Here is a 20,668-nt window from a genome sequence, read left to right on the forward strand (position 1 = left end):
GGCTTACACTGTCACATCATAATTTGCATTAATATGAAAATATTAAAACCAGAAAAAATGCAGCTGCTAGGCTTTCATCTGTACACAGCGATAAGCACAAATGTGTAGAAAAATATTCATGGCAACCCCACACATTTGCAGCGCCGACACATGTAAACAAACCATGACGCAGATGAAATCCCTCCCACAATGCACCGCTTACATCTGCTGAGCAACCAGGGAGGAGAACAACTGAGCGGCTACGTGGACCCAAACAAATAGGAGGGGAAAGTGTATGGTTATAAATCAGTAGAAATAGTCTTGAAGATAGTTTTTGTTCATTTACAAGACTGCTAAAGAGTTAAGGCCGAATGCAGCGGTGATATCGGCTCCTAGCGGCAGCTGGTGGCTGTGCTATTTAGCATCAGCTAGCCTGTTAGCTGGCGCTGACTGACGGGGGAAGCCGTCTGAAAAGCGGCTGGTAACATCAGGCAGCTGGCCCCAACAGGAAAAGATAAAGGAAACGATTAAAATATACTTAAAAGTTGAAATTACCTCTTGTATTACTGAAAGGGACTCCTGTGTCGTAATAAGCAAGTTAGCAGTTAGTTTGTCGAGACAGGCTAACTTAGCTATTGTTGGGTGGTCTCAGGCTGACATCTGTAAATACTGGCTTTGGGTGGCTTTAGCTAACACAGCTAGAAAAGCACAATGAGCTCCGAGGAGACTGCAGCGTCCACTAAAGCCACCCCGGAGGATGATGGCATGACATGGTGGTACCGATGGCTCTGCAAAATAGCTGGAGTTTTGGGAGGAATATGTAAGTAATTTATTTTGTCATTTGATAATGAAAATATAGTGAAATAATGATACACATGCCATACATGTATAATGAATAGAACCATTGAGTGTGCCGAGATCCAGTTTATGCAGTTTTTATGCTGTTTTCTGTGATAGGCAGGTAAATCTATTTTCTTGTCAGCATACTTGATAGTGTTTGTGTGGACTCCATAGCTCTGCATTAATATAAGGGTCAGAGCAGAGACAGGACAGAAAGGGCATCAGATTTCTATTTTGAAAATAAACATGTTTTTGATTGTGTATATGTCTCATTACATTTGCTCAGCTAAGCTAGACAAAAGCTTTGTCACAGCCTATTGTCCCCATCACTGCAGCAGCTACTACTGGGCACCGCCTGTTTGCCTGGCTTGGTCATGCCAGAACAACTTGCTATTCCAAAATTAACTTAATGATATGAACACACTGCATCCACAGCAGGTGTTTTGACTCCTTTCCTCGGGAGTTCAGCATGAGACAGAAGTGATTAACTGCTGGCTTTGCAGTTTTCCAGCAGCATTGCAGCCCTCCCTCTATCCTTCTCTCCTTCACAGTGACACCAGAGTCACAGCGTCTGTATCACATTAACCAGCTGGGGCACTGCATATTCAATGGGATCTGTATTATTAAGGAGGCTGGATGGTCTAAAGGAGCAGGATATGCTACGTAGTTCTTCCACTGCTTGTGACACTGTGGGCTTGTCTGTCCTGACATCAGGCTTATTTCCCCTCTATTCTCACTCTTGAGTTTCAGCCTGACAGTGTAGTACAGTATGGCATTGACTCTCAAATACTAAAGATGATACTGGTCTGGAGAACATTTATGGGCATGTTTTTATTATTTCATGATGGTATACTGACTGAACAATTAATGCGTTAATCAGGGAAAAAAATGCAGATTAATAGAAACCATATTAAACTGTATCGTTTAACTGAAGATTCTGCATTTGAAAGCGATTATTCCAGTCACTTTCTACCTGAGGCTTGTGTTGCCAGAACAAAGCATTTATTTGCAAACACACACTCAGAGCTAGGGGTAACTTTCAGCAGTTATCCCAAAAAAGCCGACATGTCCTCATTTGTGTTCTTATACTCAAAATTAGCCAAACATGCAACAGTAGATACATGTCACATTTTGTGTGGTTGATTGTTATATGTTATTGTGAATACAAATGATGATTGTTTAGTTTTATACCTCTAGGACTGACGTCATTGGTTGATTTACTGCTGATGTGTTAATTAATTTAGCTAACACACTTCTACAACGTGTGATTTTGCATGAATTTACATGAATTTCACACAACCCATGAACACACCACCAGTGGTTTTCTTACCAATTAACTTGTGCCTTTTTATTATAGCTGCAGCTCATCTCATATTGCAGTATACACATATTTTGGACAATGGATTGTCAGACGCTGCATATTAAGTGAAATTAGTGATGAAAATTTCAACACAAGTCATAGTCATGGCAAATGTTGTAAATACCAAGAATTACCCCAAATTATCATGATTATCATTATCTCGTACTTGGAAAATGTTGCCTGCTTTGATTTTGACACAGTGGTAATTAGTGTTTCAGATTTGATATGGGTAATTAATTTTCAGGCCAAGCATGTTTCATAATAGCTTTTACATCTAGATGAGAGTGCAGATTCCATCATTTTGTTCTGTGTTTTTCAGGTGTTTTCACAGTGCCTTTTATATAAAGCCATGTAAAGACAGTGATGTGCTGCTCTTGAAAGACATTTCTATGTTTGTGTTTGTTTGTTATCTCTTTGCATTAACATACTGTACATGCTCCAGATGTTCTGCATTGCTGATTTTCTTGTGTTGTTTATAGTGTACAGGCATTAACTAACCAAATATATACCATATGCAGGAAATCTTAGGATGTAGTTATGGTGATTGAACTGGATCTCTTGGCAGCCTCATCCATAATTTTAAGATCTATTCTCCCCTCTTAGATATTTCTTAAATAAAATGCCAATAGACAAATAAATAGTTAACTTTATTAATCCCACAGGGATACTGCAGTGTTTGCTGTACTAATATTTGCTGTATAACAGGCCTAATGCTTTGTTTTTTGTTTTGTCCCAATCATGCAGCCTGTGCCATTGCAGGAGTGTGGAACTGTGTCACTGTGAACCCTTTAAACATTGCTGCTGGAGTGTGGATGGTGTAAGTCTTTAACACTATTATACTTTCTTTAATGTAGCATGCATAGATTAGCTCATTCACGTTCCATTAGCCCGGATGTTTAATACACTGCAAGTACACAGGAGAAAAAACAATAGACACACTATACAACGACTTTATTTAGACAATAGAAGCTGCTCTATTTTACCAAGTCTTTGTTCATTTATGTAAGCTCAGGTCCATGTTGATGTCAGAATAGGGTTACACAATGAAAGTGTTGTCTTAGGCAACCTGATGATTATTTAATCTAATGAATATTTGTGTGCAATTTGTATGCTGGTTCTAGTTAAGTTTTATTAAACACAAACTGAAAGACATATCAAACTATCTTAAACATGATTGATCCAACAGAGCTTTTACTGTGCAGATGTCCAGTTTTTATAATGATGCACTTGTGTTACTTGTTCATTTACATTCCTTTATTTGTATGTACAGTATTATCTTTCATCGATAGTAAGCACAAGTCTCGTGTAGCCGTGTAGCCACACCTAGAGTACAGCTCAAATGATGGAGTTAGAGAAAACGTTTTGGCGTGAACGTGTTGTGCCTGTGTCTGGATTTAAAATATGTATTTTGGTAGATACCATTAAAGAAAAAAAAAGACACAGATGGTTTGTTTTTCTTCCCTGCCAGTTTTGCTAATTATCCTCATTACACCTGATCACACCAGACTCACTTTTGACACCTTGGGAATGGCCATGAACAACAAGCCTCTTCCCCTATTAGTGACATTGTTTTTTTACACAATCCAGTTAATTGAGAAAATAATCACCAGGCCGATCAATAATGAAAATTGTCTTAGGGCCTTTACAGTTACCCCAGAAATAATATTTTGCTAAACATCAGGGATGAGAATGTCATGAACAAACACTGTTTCTTTGTCTTATGTGAAAGTGAAATGAATATGTTTTGGTTTAAAACAGTTAATCAGACAAAGCAAGAGATTTGTAGATGTCATTTTGGGCTTTTGGAACTATCACTCTTAAACAGTTAATCAAGAATACAATTGATAATTGAATTAATTGATAATTGAAATAATTGTTAGTTTCAGCTCTCTGTAGAAACTTTCTTGCTGTTTCTTTGACAGTAAATGTGACCATGAGCGCAACAGCCCGAGTTGTTACCTTGCCTAATGACTATAACAGCATAATGGTTCTTCTCTAACCGTCTGCTGTGGTTAAATTCCTCCAGACCTCCATCATTTGAGCCACAGCTGCACAGTATTTGAGAAAGAAGTGCACAGGATGATTCTTTGCTGTGTGTCTGTCCTTTCCTCCTGTTTCAAGGTTGACTGCCTTCGTGTTGTTCTTATGCGAAGTCCCGTTCTGTTGCCAGTTCATAGAGTTTGCTAATGCAGTAGCAGCCCGCGCAGACAAACTCAAACCCTGGCAGAAAGCCATCTTCTACTGTGGGTGAGAACAACTATGCATTGTACATGTTTATGTCGTTGGAGACTGTACTGCACTAAATGAAAAATTAAATTTTTGTGTAATGTGAATTTCTGATAGTTATAAACATTGCATAAGTTATCTGACAAACTTTTGGGAATGTGGATGTTTTATCTACAGCATGGACTTCATATGATTTTCTGACTTTTGTTTTTGTCTCTTCTTGGCTGTCTCCTCGGTTGCTAATTTTCAGGATGGCTCTGTTTCCTGTGTTCTTGAGTTTCTCCTTTACAACCTTGTTTGGGAATGCCATCGCCTTTGCTACAGGAGTTCTGTATGGCCTTGCGTCGTTAGGCAAAAAGTAAGATGTCTGGTTGTAGTTAGTAACATATAATGACTTATATCAAAGTACTTAAAAAGCAACAGAAAGAAAGCATCAGCTATTTTATATGATTTATTTTCAGTATCTATTTGAGCACTTTTAATGATTCATTTTGTAATTACTTTTATCTCTTGATGTCTCACTCATAAAACACTCTTCTAAAATGATTTATTTAACAGGCTCTCATATTAAATGCAGTGTGCCACATTATAATCAGTTAATAAGATTTTTATTTAATGCGTGGAAGTTCTAACAACTCTAATGAGCCTCTTAATTCATGCAAATTAACTTTTGACAAGGTCGGCCCTGTAATAACCTTGCAATTAACATTGTCACCCTCTCCTGTTTACACCTGCTTTTTCTTTGTTTCTGCTCACCTCTCCCTCCTCATTACTTTTTTATTACCATCCTTCTTTCGCATTCCTGTCTTCCTTTCCTCTCTCGAAGTTCTAACAACTCTAATGAGCCTCTTAATTCATGCAAATTAACTTTTGACAAGGTCGGCCCTGTAATAACCTTGCAATTAACATTGTCACCCTCTCCTGTTTACACCTGCTTTTTCTTTGTTTCTGCTCACCTCTCCCTCCTCATTACTTTTTTATTACCATCCTTCTTTCGCATTCCTGTCTTCCTTTCCTCTCTCTCTCTCTGTCTCAGGGGAGACGCAGTGACTTATGCCAGACTGCAGCACCAGAAACAGGGCGATGAAGAGAGAATGGCAGGAACGACAAACGGCGCTCCAGAGTGAGGCATCTGCCTTCCCACCCTCCTCCTCCTCCTCCCCCTCCTCCTCTCTTTTCTTCAGCTCCATCCATCCTACCTCTTCCTCCATCCTCCTTCCTTCACTATCCTTTCTGTCACTACATAACAATGGTATTGAGTTTATTTATTTACTTCAATTGCTGAATTCCCATTGTCCTGACCTAATAGTATCCAAACAGATTGATGTTGGGTTCAGTCCATTATTTGATACCTGGTGTGTAAATGCGGCCTCTCCTTGACTTGATACCTTTGATTTAAAGTTTTTTTTAATCTTCTTATGGGTTGTATTTATTATTTGTTTCCCTTCGTTCTTGCTACTGTTGGTTGTAAACCCTTTTTGACGGAAAAATGTGAGGTACATCTTTGTAGCCCAAGAGCCTTTCAGGAAATCTGAACAGAAATTAATGTGATTGTAAAATGTACATAATTGACTTCAGGTTATTTCTATTACTGTGAGGCTGTGATTCAGAGTTGTCTGACTTAGAGAGTACAGCGGGTTAAGATAAGTCAAATAATCCACAGGGTTCAGACTTATGCTGTGTGTCGTTTTTGGCAGCACATCCCAAATATTGATAAGTTTGGAAACTTCATTTAGTCCCAGGTACTTCTGGTTTAAACGCAGGGTTAGACCCTAATTTCCTCCAAAGGTTCATTGTTCCCTGGGACCCTGAATAGAAGAGAAAATCTTTCCATTTTGGATTTAAAAGTCAATTGAGGTAACAGTGAAGACTACTACAAGAAAAGTTCTATTTCCATTTATGATTGGGGTCTTTTCAAACCTAAGTTACTGCAGATAAAGCAGCCACTGGAACAATATCCCTGTGTATTTGTTGTTATTCTTAATAATGTGAAGAGGACTTGATTACCATTTGTGTTGGGAAACTTTTTAATCAGTCAGACTGACTATTACAAAACTGATTTGTAAATAACTGACCTAAAGTGCTACCTTAAGTGTTTGTTTCCCTGACAGCCACACACAGTTTGTGTTGATTGGTATATATTTGTGACAATAGTTTTTCCCTGGAAATACACCAGTAGGGCGATTTCATGTGTACAATGTTGATGAAGAGCAACAATTAGATTTTTATGACCTTTGATAGATAATGGGTTTTAGTAGACAAGGCTGTGTATATCACACAATCATAGAGCATTGGCTGATTGAAGAATTTCCTCTGAGTTTAATTATTGTGAGTCTCAGTCACACCCACTCTCAGAGCTTAGAGGTTACTTTCATCTAATAAGACGTGTCGAGCTTCCCGAAAGACCTTTGTGAAATCTCCACCCTATGTGCCTGAGGTGCATCATACAAATGACAAGTCTGAAGTAAGAATGTGTGATTTTGGTGTGAGGGTATTACACTCACTGTGTACATGCAACTCTGAACTGCAGCCTGAATGCATTTATAAACATACAGAGGCATTAGGGATGTTTTTAACCACGGGGAATGTAGTTGGTAGACGCAAAGAGAAAGAAAGATGAGTTTTAGTTTTGTTTTATGCTTTGATATGTTCTTTTTTTCATTTGTTTTAAACTCAGTTAAAGCTCCAGCACTAAACTTTTTGTAGCATGGATAAAGGGGGAATTTCATTCAAAGCTTTCGGTGCATGGGTCCGCTTGTTTACGTACGGTTCCTCATGTTCAAGCAGCCGGCGGCCAAGTTGTGGCTGCAGATGTTGTGGTACGTTATGTACTGAAAAATTGGAATGTGTGTGTATTTTATTTGCTCTCCTTTTTTAAAATATCAGTTACTGAATATTTTCTGTGTTTATTATGAGTCTTAATTAGTACATTATTCTACCAAAACCCATTAAATTTTAATGAGGGGAAGTGTCTTGATTCAGGGACTAATTGGTCTGTATCCCACACAATCGTCAGAGCCACGGCTTGCCTTTGTCACTCAAATGAGGTATGCAGTGGGTCAGCAATATACGGTTTGTGTTTGTGTTGTTTTGTTGCCTTGCCTTGCCTCCGTTGTGTCATTGGTAATGAGGATGCTTTGGGAATAACTGTTTACACGTACCCCTTACAGCTGTTTCTATCTTACATCTGTTACTGGTTGGCCAGTGACTGGGTGGATTATTCACACATTGCCACCAGCTCTCAGGTATCACACTTAATCATTGCACAGCGTTCAGATACAGTTAATAAAGTAGTGTATGCAAAGATCATAGATATACAGTAACTAGCATCAGCATGACTCTATGAAATTACTACACCAGAGCCAGTGGGAAGGTTCACAACGTTCACAAGCAGTGCTCACTACACAAACACTACACACACACCAGCGATATGCTACAGTCTGACACTACACTGCTTTACTCGTCCAAAGCTATCCATCCATCCACCCAGCCATGTTTTATTTAATCCAGTGACATGCGTCCAGATCACATGAATCGACTGCTTCTACATCTGCAGGTGTTGCGTGTGTCCTCTGCTGTAAGGGATATGTGTACAACGTGTGTCGTGATGTGAATCCTGATCCTGTTATGAATTAGTGAATTAAACAAACTTGCTACTACGACCATGGTGTTGGCTTCCTATGTTTTGAATATAGAAATATGCAAACGATGTTGCTGCTACTGGACAAAGATGTCTCCTGCTTCACTGAGTAGTCTATTCTCAGTGCATGTGAGGTTTATACAGGACAACACTTTGCTTCCAGTACGATGTAACACATCAATCATAGGTTTAAGGTGAGCACAGAGAAAGGAGATGAATGATAACATCCTTCTAGAGTCAAATTCTGCACAAACAAGCAAAGCTCATTTTAATGATGTGGCTTTTAAAACCAATGCACCTGTGACTTCTTCACTGTCTTGTCTTGCTTTGAAAACTCGCACATCAAAGTGATGACCTCTTTTTATAGTTTATAAATGCAGCTTGTTGCCATTCAACCCACTGTGACCCGCAGTGTTTGTAATTGTGATGAAGCTGCTTCAGAGGAGCTCCTTTATAAATAGTGTCTTCCCTCTCTACATGAAACAGCGCTTGTGACATGAATGCCACTTGAAACCAGACCTGTGATTACCTGAGCTGGATTTCTGTTGCACCAAAATTTCCTTGAGGATTCAAATAAAACATTTCATTAATTTTGCTTTCTACATCCCCCCCCCCCCAGCATGTAAAGCTGCCATGGAGCTGTGCATTATGGTCTGAGACATCCACAAAAAAAGACATGGAATTAAAGAGGGCTGCGTGATGTGTTCGTTTATTCACAGAAGATCTTCACTGTGAGTCAATAATCACTCAGAGAAAAAACATACCACACATTATCTGGAACAAATCACCTACACAGCATACAGAAATGCCAAATTCTTTTGAGTTGAGTGAATCATTTCACAAATATGGGTACCTTCACAATCTTCTTAAAGGTTTTTACTTCTTGGTGTCAAGAATATTCTTTCATTTTATTGATGATCAAAGAGCAACATCTGAAAGAGGATTTCAGGTCATGAGGGATGAAGAATTCTTCATAAAATAATCTCATCACAGGCGTACAGGCCTCGGATTTTGTTTATATACTGTATTTGCATCCTTTTGTTTTTTGTTTGATTGTTTAGAGGATTTAGATCTGAAGCACAGTTCATGCTTTTAGTGATGAAAAGAAGTATAAATCAATCTGATGTGACATTTTCCCCCAAGATACACTGTGGCATAAAAAGAACCCTCAACTAACTCACTAAGGAAATAATAATATATCTTTTATGGTTTTAAACAGTCAGCCATCATTCACAGATATTACTTGATGTAATGTTTTTTTGATATAAATATCTGAATCATGTTACAGTATGTATTGTAATCCTGTCTGATTATTATTACTCACCATGTCTACTGGACTACAGGTGTTCTTGAAAATGTCTCCAGATGTTTTCTTTGACTCATCACGGGCTGCTGCCTTTCTGTGGTTTTTCTTCATAGCAGCTGTGAACTATCTAATTTCACCGCAGTAGAGATAAATGTGACATAACACTGATACGAAAAGATAGAAATCTCTTGCTCGGCATTGCTAATAGATAAATGACAACCAGTCTCCTATCATTAGTCATGTCTGGCATCATAAATCGAAGCTGCAGTCGGGAGTAAATCCTCCTCATGTATCAGTGGTGTGAAATGCAGAAAACTGAATACCAAGCTTTCGTTTGGACAATACTGTATTCAACGTTATTTCCAGATGTTCTTGGCTATCTTGCCTTCTGAGGTGGTTTCTGGTATCCATTGATCGTTCATGTGACTTATAGATCACCACAGATACTTAACCTTCAAAACATTATGAAAATGAAAATTTACAAAGAAGTCAAAAGGTTCTTTACCAAATACAATCTTTCATCTTCTGAAACCATCAGTGCACAAAATCAAATCTCACCTTTTATCTTAATGTTTATTCCTACCCCAAGCTAAATTCAAAGTCAGTGTGGTTGACCTTAAAGGAACAGTTCGACATTTTAGGGAAAAAGCTTATTTGTATTCTGGGACTTGGCAACCTGGCAGCTGCTCAGAGCCAAGAAATAGTCCAGCATATAACCGCCCATGAAACAGCAAATTATTCTTTTTACCTTTTTAGTTTTTGTATTGATAAAAGCTACAAGACATGCCATGTTAATCAGCTCATCTAACTCTCCATCACAAAACAAATAAGCATACAGTATATCCCACAAATCCCAAAACAGTTTCTTTAAAAATATCCTATTAATCCTAAAAGACATCCTGTTCTTTGAGCAGAAATATTATCCAGTGGACTACAAAAACATCTTTAGGTTCTTCACTGAACCCTCTCAGGCTTTAAACTCCCTATTTAGAAATCCAGAATACCTCTTACTTAAAGAGCCTGTAACTGAGAGAAGAGGCAGTGTGATTCTTCTCCATGAAATGTGCTGTAACTGGATAGATATCTCATTAACACATTGTTCTCACATTCTGCTCTTTGTTTGAGTTCTGCTGAGGTTTCTCCTGCACATTCTTTTACACATGAACATAACAAATAAATGCCTCCTCTCTTTTATGATGATGGCTGTAGTTTGTTACATTGCATGCAAATCAGATCAGTGTTAAACCAATTAATGATGACTACCTCTCACAGTTTAATTAAACCTGTATTATGTCACCATTATTCCCCGGTAAAGCGTACTATTTTTTAATCTTAATATCTTGACCTTTGAGTGTAGATTAGTGGGATTTAGTTGTGGCACTTGACTTTCCTTTTTCCACATTAATAGATCTTAATTCATTTGATTTTTCAGGGATTAGTCTGATATATATATCTGCTGCCTCTAAAGTGCAAGAGATTCAAGTTCAGACAAAGACTTTTTTTATGTATACTACAGCACATCTGGAAACAAGGTAAAAATGGCTTTTTAATTGCAGTAATTCATAAGCAACCAACAGAGGGCGCCATGGCATTATCTCAATAATAGGTCTTAGTTTTAATTGAGTGTTTAACCTTTCTTTTAATTGATTATATAATGTATTATTATGACTCCTAGTAGGACAAAGGGAGAACACTCTTTATGGGAAATAAACCTGTGATGCTCCACTTATTATTGGCCTGCATATGCTAGTTTAATGTTAGTACCATCAGCTACAGTGGCAGCAATAATATGTCAACAACCCTGCAGGACGCTGAGCATCATGGGAGTCAAAATCATTTCCACTTTATCACCAACAAACAGCCATTTATTGTCTGAACAGAGGTGCCATTTTGCAGTAATCAAATCCATTTCTCATGCAGGTAAAAATGCCTGTGTAGTGACTGCACTCTTGTTATCTACTAAGAGACTCATTATATTGTGTGGTAAAACTCCAAGGACGAGGTGTGATGAATCTTAGCCATTTGATCAGCAACCTGACTCTGCAGTGCAGTTTCAAAGAGCAAAATACACCTTGAAAGATGTTTAACACTGTGAGAAAGATAGCTCAAAGCTCAAGGCCAACAGCAGAATCACTGCACAGACTGATAAAAAATAACAAAGACTACATGTGAAAAAGAAAAAAAAGGTTGTTTTATTCAGGTAATGGCACGTGACATGACCATACATTCATCTATTTAGACATTTCTGAAGACAGACAATGGCACAAGAAGTACTCTGATTACACTCAGTTACAGTACCTAAATAAAAGCAGTAACACTACAGAGGAAAAAACACTCAATTACAAGTAAAAGTCCTGCCTTTAAAAAATGACTTATGTGAGTGCAACAAAGAAAATGTGTCAAAAGTACTCATTTGGCAGAATGTTATATTGTTAATATAATATCTCAATAGATCCACTAGATCTTTATTATTGCTTCAACATACTGTATAAGTAATAGCCTACTTTTGTGTTGTAGCTGGCCATGGTGGAGTCAGTTTATATATAGGCCTTTTTTGAGCAATGTACAGGCACTTAAGTAAACTAAGTGAGTACTTTCTATTTTATTTACTGCTTTATTTTCTGTAGCATTTCTCCCTCTTTGATAATCCAACTTCAATTCCCTGGAATAAGTGTGTCAGGTTTTCATCTCCGGGGGGGGAGGACTAACTTGTCTGTTGGCTTTCCTCCCAGCTCCGGGTTGCATCATGCCTGGGAACTTTTGCTCCAATGAGAGACTTGCTTTGTGCTTTGTGGAGGGAGAGAGAGAGAGGGAGAGAGAGAGAGAGAGACGGGTGCAGCGTTGCCATCAACAGGACTGGATTAAAAAAAAAAAAAAAAAAACCCACAGCGAGGAGCAAGGAGGGAACATCACCTGCAGATAAACGCCGCTTCTTTACGCTGGATTTCCCCTGTGGCTTTGGGAACAGGCATCCCTCCACGTTGCTGCGTCTTTACGAGACGCCTGTCTGAGAACATATCTGAGAACATTTATTGTCACGGGGAGAGGAAGAGGGGGCGCCCAAATCTGTCCCTCTTGAGGACGGGACCTTTGAAGCTCAAAGCAACAACAATGGACTGCGTTTCCAGAGGGAACTCACTCCTGGAGCCGCGCGGTGCACACACATGGGATTGTAGCGTTTCTACCCCGGTCGACATTTACCTGTTTACTTGTTGAACAGTGTTTTACTGTGTCGGGAGTTTTAGTTGGAGTCCGTGATGCCGGCGAGGAACAGGTACAACCTGGTGGACGATGTGGCGGACTCGAGGGTGCCGCTGCACAATGAGGAGGCTTATCAACATGGGATTTATTTCCAAGCCAAGGTGAGAAAATAGTTTCCCCTCTTATTTTGATACTGTTTAACCAAACAGTCCATTCATCGTTGGATTGTATTGTGTTGTTGTGCGGCGGAATGGCAGGTGCACTGTTCCCTTTCAGCTGGGATCCATCATGAAGTTTGAACACATGGCAGTGTCCTTAAACACACTCACACACACACACACACACACGCATATACATGGTTTAACACCGCAAGTGTATAAAAGAATTGTAGTTTATTTACACAATGTTTAACTGCAACATATACAAACACAACATTTGCATTTTATTTCTGGCATAATCACTAAAAACTGACTGTCCTTAGTTTTGATGCTCAAAATTGAACCGAGATGAGTGTATTTTCAGGTTTCCCTCAGATATTGAATTATTAACCTCTTAGGGAAGCAGCTAGACCATATTAAGTTTTTAGTGACCTTATTCAAAGGCTGCAACTACTGCTTTCATTATTTTTTCTCATTATCTCATTATTAACACAATTACAAACTGACATGTTTCCATATCAGAAAGGGACATAGGCCAACTGTAATGTCTGTAGGAACCAATAAATGTCGGTAGTTTTACTCAAACAAGTAACTGACCATCAGAATATTTTGCTGATCAACTTTCGGTCACTGGACTAACAGTTTCAGCTCTGATTCACACACATCAGTATGTAACTTTATTAATTCATGTTTAGCTATTAATTCATGTTAGAGGTTGGTCAAGAAACAGAAAGCACAGACATAGAAAGGGAGTGTTACTGGTCCAAAGTTCAGTCACAAGGCTGCTTGTATCTTTATATCTTGTATCTTGCTGCAGCCTCATTCAAGGACTCCTGGTTGTCCCTGGTAGCCGCTGTTTATGCAGTGGCACTTCACTGAATGCAATTTGAAAGAGAGATCTGTCACAGTGCTATGTGAGAGTAGCTGAGGAATTTACGCAGGAGTGATTGATTTAATTCATGACACCACTGAGTGTGACATATGTGATTATGGAAGATTAATTATGCAGCTGGTGTGTGTTGGACAATCAACAATGTGATGTTCTTGATTGTTCACCACAGTACGTGGGGAGTCTTGACGTGCCCAGGCCCAACAGTCGGATGGAGATCGTGGCAGCCATGAGGAGAATCAGGGTAAGATGAAAACACAATGTCAAGTGTGTTTAAAACCAGACACACACACACACACACACACACACACACACACACACACACACACACACACACACACACACACACTCATCTTCAGTCCAGCGGTGATTTTTCCGTGACAGAAGACAGAAACTATCTTTACAATAACACAGTAATCATACACAATAATACAAAGAGTGTGCTGCTGTCAGAGGAAATTTGTTTTCAGCATGTAGTGACGCATGTACTGGCTGGACAACAGATCACGACTTCTGACGTGAGCAAGTGAAGCAGGGACTAATTTTGTAGAAAGAAAAAATAAAAAAAAAAAGCAATAAGAGAGAGGTGGATTGTGTGGCTTTCTTTGCTGAATAGTACACTGACCTTTCTTAATATGATGGTGAGAGTTGAAGGGCACAGTGTGTGTACGAGCTACTGCTGCCTTTCATGAAATTCAGTCTGTGGCTGATTATTGCTGTGCTCTATTTACCTGATAGTTTATTAGCTTAATTTAGTTTTCTCACTTTCACTTACTCATTGTTATTCATATCATAGTTGTACTCGGTGTGTGTGTTTTTTTTTTTTTTTTTTTTTCCATAAAGCCATATCAGTAGTGTTTCTATGGTGATCATGTAATCATTTTTCCCTCTCATTGTCCCAGCAGGCCAGCGTTTTTCTCCAGAAGCTAACACAGAGCTGTATCAGACAGCCAGGGTGGTTCTGTAATCCAAGTGTGACTCACTAGACTAGCTTGGTTCAGACATGACAAGGCTCTTATCCCTGGCTGAGTGAATATGCAGAGAAGAAATGTGTGATTTCATTTTTAGAGACACTAAAAAGCCATAATGTGCATTTATCCTCTGAAAAATGCAGGACTTTCGGGGCACAACATTCAAACTTTTTCACCATTTTGGGGAATCCTCATCCTCCCAGGCTTTCTGTCTTGCTCTCTTACTTTGTTTTGGCTTCTGTAGTGTTACAGAGTGGGTTTGTAGGTGACTGCTGTGTTGCTTTAAGTGTGAGACTGTGTGTGTTAAAAATCAGAGGAACCCCAGTGTTGGAGATATTTTAGGCTAACTAAACCCATCCACAAAAGTAGGTCTATAGAGCAGAGCCAGACTGTGTATGAGTGTATCTGTGTGAACGGGCTGAGTGTGCCGGGAGTGATTCCCAAAATGACAAATCGATAAAGTTGTAAAGTAAACATGATCATTAGGGTAATACACTGCAGGCGGAGGCAGGGCATAAAACAGGAGCAGGTATAGGCAGGCAGGGAAGATGCTGTTTATTGCTTCAAGAAAAAAAGATTAGCTCTGGAAAAAACAAATCTAGTTGACCTAGTTGTTTTTATCTATTTATCTTTGCATCTATTTAGATGATATTCCTATTTAAAAATAAACACAGTGCTGATTAGTATTTATTTATGTTATTTATGAGCGTGTGCTCTCATGTGGATGCGTATGTGTTGTGTTTGTGTATCTCTGTATGTTAAGTTCCCTTGAGGTCCAAAGAAAGCATTGAATCATTAATGAATGAGTAAGTTGTAACTCTTAGCCTATTGTATAGAATATCTTTGCTTTTGAATGGCTAATGAAGGAAGCAGGATGCTGCTTAATAGAATCCCCAATGACAAATGTAAACAGGAGGCTGGCTGCAAGGAAACTCCGATCTAAAAAAAAAAATCCTCTGATTTATTAATTTGTCATGTGTGTTTAATGTAATCTGTGCTGACAGTGACTGGAGAGATGTTACTATTGATAGCCTTGTGGTATTACACTGACCGGGGGATGACTCTGGCTTACTTTTTACTGTGTCATGCCATCTTTGCAGTTTAAGCTTAAAAGCAAGAGTGTCTAACTTTTGCTCAGCAGTGACCCCTGTGGACACAAGTAGCAATTGTGAGATAATGGAAAAATGAATGTCCATTCATTCTCTAAGGTGGTTTTGAGTTACCCGCATCAGTATGGCATCCTGGTGGTGGAGTTTAAAGGAGCTATTTGTAAGTTTTGCTACTGCTACATAGCCATAGCACGCTAACCAGCTAGCCCCAGCTGTCTTGTCACTTTCCGATAGCAACTCATTGTAGCCTCCAATCTGCCTTGAAGACATAGCGCTGCTCTGAGGGCTTATTATAACCTCTTGTCTTGTAATGCAACAATGGCCGAAGCTCTTGTCGAGCACACAAACACATGCACGCACCCACAAACACAGTTGACATGTCCAATGCTAGCAGGCTTACAGCTAACGTTTGTACATTAGCTGTTTGGGGTGAATGAACAGTGCAATGGGTCAAATGAATGGCATGAGTCCAAAATTCACTTAAGACGTGATGGAAGGTGGACCTTTATTTTTTGGACAGAGTCAGGCTCACTGTTTAAACCCTGCTTCTAGTCTCTATGCTTTATACTAAGCTAATTGAACCATCTCCTGGTCCTGAGAGTCATTTAATGAGAGTGGTATTGATCTTTTCATTTAACACTGGGAAAGGAAGGGAAAAGCATATTTAACTACTACTTTAACGTTAAAAAAAACATTTCATTTTATGATGAGTTTAATGGAACCACGAGCAGGAAAAAGCAAACATGTCTTCTAGTCAGGCTCAGTCTGTATAGACCTCACTTTATTTGTGACCAAAGACCATTAAAATATTCATCTATTCCACTCTAAAATATGGTGTAAGAGTAGCAAAAGTCATAAAGTCAGTGAACTGTCACAATATCTGTCTACAAGCTGCTACCTAACAGCAGCTAACATTAAGCTCCTATTCATGTCAGACCAAGACTGTAGCTGCAGAGCCACGCAGTGTGTTGAACCGACACAATTAGAGGAAGTTTTTTCTTCCCTCCAAAAGCTACATGGTCTTCCTTTTTAAAATGACGTGGACTTGCCAATGCACCTACTGCCTCTGGTTTTCAACACATGGGAAGGTAAAGACTGTATTTCTGTGCCAACCACTTCTTCTTTGGGTGAACCGTCTCGCACTGTGCCACGCTGTGTGAATGCAAACACATGAGCATTTTAGAGGGCAGGCGCGCGTGTTTAGGACCGGTTGCCAAGTCAAATGTAATTAGCTTTGTGTAGATGAATATTGACTGGCCTTCCTTTCCCCTCATCTCCTCTCACAAAGGCAAAGGCTTTGTCTTTAATTTAAAAGCGCAAGCCTTTAGCCGAGGGACTGTGCAGCGACTCTGTGGAGTTGGGAGTGATTAAAGAGAGCGAGGAAGGAACTGATGGCAGTGAGAGAGACTGCAGTGGGAGGAAGTCCTGGAATTGAGAGGGGTTGCGTGGTGGCTGGCAGAGCCGTGGTCGTTTCATCTCCCTTGGCTAATCTCTTTAGTCTCAGTCGATGTGAGAAAACAGGGGGAGAGAAGAGAGGGCGAGCAGACAACACAGCCTGATCATCTCTGAGCAAACAGTAAATCTGGGTTTGACAGAGCAGAGGAGCTGTGCTGGTTGAGTCAAGTCTTCAGCCGTTTGACAAACACACACACCTGCCATTCCCACAGTGACAACGTGAAAAGACACAATTTTGTATCCTGTGGATCTTTTCAGAGTAGTTTTTTGTTAAACCTTCTCCCATTATGGCTGACTGGTCCTACTGTGTTGGTTTATAAGAATTTGTTCCATTCAGTTTGACCAGTGGCATAGAAACCACCCCAGTGGTGTGCAAGTGCATTCACACATGTATGAGTGTGTGTGTGTGTGTGTGTGTGTGTGTGTGTGTGTGTGTGTGTGTGTGTGTGTGTGTGTGTGTGTGTGTGTGAGAGAGAGAGAGGGAGAAAGAGCTCCAGTACTTCATAATAGCGAGACCTTGCATTTTAACAGCCTCCTCAATCGATTAACGAAGCTGAATGACAGAGGCTGGTGTTGCTGCATCCACATGGAGAGATTTGGTGTAGTCATCCACGGCTCACTGCCTCAGAAAAGGAAGTGTCTATACACTGGAGTTTCCTTGGGAAGCAAACATGCACTGTTTACAGGAGGCCACTGTCTTGCTACAAAAGGAAACAAGTTGAAGGCTATTCTCTCCCCCTCACCTCCGTCTATGTTTTGCCATCCCTCTCTCTCTCTCTCTTACTTCCTCATTTCCAACCCTCCCTCCCTCCACCGCTGTTTTCTTTCCATCCCCTCACTCTCCTCCTTCCAAAATAGACTGTCTCGATTTAGCCCATCTCTGGCTATCTACTCAGTGCTGACAGGAATAGATTTTTAGACTGAGGGCAGGCTATGCATGCTTCTCTTTGAATTTTGATTGGCTCTAATGGGATTTTAAGCTTCCCCCACATGTCCGTCAGGATGCAGCCTCCTCCCTCAGACTGCCAAGAGTCTCCTTGGAAATTACATGCCTGCTTTCTCTCTGCATTTGTCTCGTGTCTGTCTGGAACATCTCGTGAGGAAGAGATCTCTGTCTGCCGTGCGAGAGAGAAGCAAACCTTATGTTCTTTGGTTCCTATCATTTCAGTGTGGGCCCAGTGAGTCTGTGTCAGTCTTCTGAGAGCTCACTGAACTGATATGACTCAGTCAGGAGCAGATGTTTGGCTGCTGAGAGGGATGTAGTGAGATAATAGGCACTCTGGACCCGTCGGAGAGTGCAACAGAATTTTTACATGACTTTAGTTTTACTTTGTGTGCTTTTGGGTCGCTGTGCTTTAGACTCTCAAACTTTTAAGGCAATGAGTGTTACATAATTGTAAGTAAGAAGATTCTGGCACAAAAATATTGGAATCGCATCTGTCAACAAAAACCCCAATACTGCCAAATCATCAAGCATGATTAAAGCTCCAGTGCTGCAAAGCATGTGTGTTCATTATTAACCATCTTGTTTCTCTTCTCTATGCTCATGTGGCCACCTGTCACTAAGTCATTCAGCACTGAGGCAGCAGTCAGCTGATTTGGCAGCTGCCAAAATACACAACTTCCACCAGAGAAACAAAGAAATGTGATTTCACTTCCCTTATCTGTTTTCTGTTTTTCTCTCTTTCACTTCATTCTTTATGGTCAGACTTTTTATCTAAGGTAAATGCTTACCCAGGCCTGAAGGATGCGGGACACACAAACACACACTGATTAGTGATAACATCACATGCAGCATGAACACGGATGTGTGTAAAGCGCAGAGGAGGCACTTCCCTCTCAGCCTAAAACCAGTCAGATTGAATAGGTGATGATTAAACAATAAACCGTGCATGACTGATCAGGAGTCAGAACCAAACACAAACAATTCTTAAATATCAGTGAATCACAATTTTGCACAACAATTACACACCCTGCATGTCCCAGAAAAAAAGAAATGAGAGCACAGCTTAATTCCGGGAATGGGGGGCGGTTGGTTGGGTGTTGTTTTGTGTGCAACCCTAACCCAACATGTGTGAATGTGGGATATGCTGTATTTAGGGAAGCATGACACATAATGGGGGGCATTGTTTTCACTCTGTATTCATGCTAGCTTAATGGCAGATGCACAAGAGCACAGTACGTGACCTATATGTGTACTGGATTAGATGTGATCTCAGCTTTGAAAGAGTGCAGTTACCCTTTGTTTATCAGGCCCCAGAGAAAAATTGGGGGGAGGGGGGTTCCCAATTTTCTTGAACAGTCATTTCAAAATAAGTCCCAATCCATGATCAGTGTTTAAAAGTATATTTCTGCATGATCTGCTCTGTTAAGGTCCGGTCAATCTGGAAAATGGCATGGTGAAATTCATCTGAAATCAATTCCATGGTTACAGAAAGTTGGTGACAAGAACATAGTAGCACTAATGAGTCAGCACTAATGAGTCTGAGTAGCTGCACAAGCACGATGCTCTTATTTTCTCTTCAGTATCTCGTTTCATTCAATAAGGAGTTTCATTATGGAGCAGAAAAAAACTCTGAGCTAATGAGCTTGCTAGGTGGCTGTTTACTAACTGACAGTTTGCAAGTGAGTATTTGTGGAGCCTTCAACAATAGAGGTTAAATAAATGTGAATGGTGCAACACGGCTAATAAGCTACAATAGCTTCTTCCAGTTTGGACCCATTTGTGGCTCAGAGTTTACCAAAGTTGAAGTGGCTTTAAAAAACACACGAGCAAATCCATTGTAATTAATTGATTTTGCCATTTTAAACGTACAAAACAGTGCTTGCTATCTTACGGCCTTTTAATGAGAGTCAAGAGTCTGGCAAAAAGGTGTTCCCAGGTTGGAGAGTTGACGTTGCATCTCTGTGGTGACAAGCTAGGAGGTGACCTCTCAGATTTGTTGTTGACATAGAAACAGGAAGTGTGTTTTACAAAGTCTGCAAATCTTATCTTCTTATCATTGGTCATTTTTAAAGAGGCTGAAATACTCTGACTCATGATCTCTAGCTTCCTCCTCCATTTTTATTAATCGGTATCTATCTTAATTAGTTTACTGATGGATCAATAGGGCAGCAATACATCAAGCTAGTAGTGAATTTTGAGAAACTCCTCTGTGGGAGCACAAGGCAAAAACTACTTCAAACAGTTTGATACAACTGGAAATAGGTCCTTACAGTTCCAATGTTTATTTATTTTTCCTACAGTTTGAATATTTTTGAATAAAAGTGGCAGCCCTGCTGTACACTTGAGTCCATGTTTGTCTGTGTGGCATGTTGGCTGGATAAATATACTGAGGGGACAGCAGGTCTTTGCTCACATGGATGGACGGACAGGTGGTGGATGGCCCCTGCTTCCACTACCAGCATCATGTCGCACGCATACACAAACACACAGGCTTCTGCTTTCATCATCTGCCCTAAAGCTATACCAGGTCTTTCAGTACCACAATTAGTCAAGTCTTGTGTACACTGACCTCCCCACGTTCACCCAAA

The 20,668-nt window shown here is 39.9% G+C and overlaps 2 protein-coding genes across 2 annotated transcripts in view; both read left to right on the top strand.

Annotated features, from left to right (window-relative positions):
- Positions 1-212: 212 nt before the first annotated feature.
- On the top strand, positions 213-8,054 carry cacfd1 (calcium channel flower domain containing 1). The gene is made up of 5 exons (XM_022766461.1): positions 213-799; positions 2,924-2,996; positions 4,301-4,426; positions 4,656-4,763; positions 5,442-8,054. Exons 1-5 carry the CDS (start codon positions 691-693, stop codon positions 5,530-5,532), a joined length of 507 nt encoding a protein of 168 aa, XP_022622182.1. The 5' UTR covers positions 213-690; the 3' UTR covers positions 5,533-8,054.
- A 4,528-nt stretch (positions 8,055-12,582) lies between these two features.
- LOC111237365 (carboxyl-terminal PDZ ligand of neuronal nitric oxide synthase protein-like) overlaps positions 12,583-20,668 on the top strand; it is a 47,286-nt gene continuing 39,200 nt past the window's right edge. Inside the window, exons 1-2 of the mRNA XM_022766440.1 lie at positions 12,583-12,713; positions 13,772-13,843. Of these exons, the coding sequence (XP_022622161.1) occupies positions 12,609-12,713; positions 13,772-13,843 (177 nt within the window). The 5' untranslated portion in view covers positions 12,583-12,608. The remainder of the gene's footprint in view (positions 12,714-13,771; positions 13,844-20,668) is intronic.

This window comes from Seriola dumerili, unplaced genomic scaffold, assembly GCF_002260705.1.
Source record: "Seriola dumerili isolate Sdu_G_001 unplaced genomic scaffold, Sdu_1.0 BDQW01000853.1, whole genome shotgun sequence".
NCBI lineage: Eukaryota > Metazoa > Chordata > Actinopteri > Carangiformes > Carangidae > Seriola > Seriola dumerili.

What these genes read in the sequence shown, in the direction of transcription:
- cacfd1 (XM_022766461.1), top strand. Translation starts at nt 691, where the DNA reads ATGAGCTCCGAGGAGACTGCAGCGTCCACTAAAGCCACCCCGGAGGAT. An exon ending in GCTGCTGGAGTGTGGATGGT is followed by an intron (nt 2,997 to 4,300) that starts GTAAGTCTTTAA and finishes TCCTGTTTCAAG; the next exon opens with GTTGACTGCCTTCGTGTTGT. An exon ending in AAAGCCATCTTCTACTGTGG is followed by an intron (nt 4,427 to 4,655) that starts GTGAGAACAACT and finishes GCTAATTTTCAG; the next exon opens with GATGGCTCTGTTTCCTGTGT.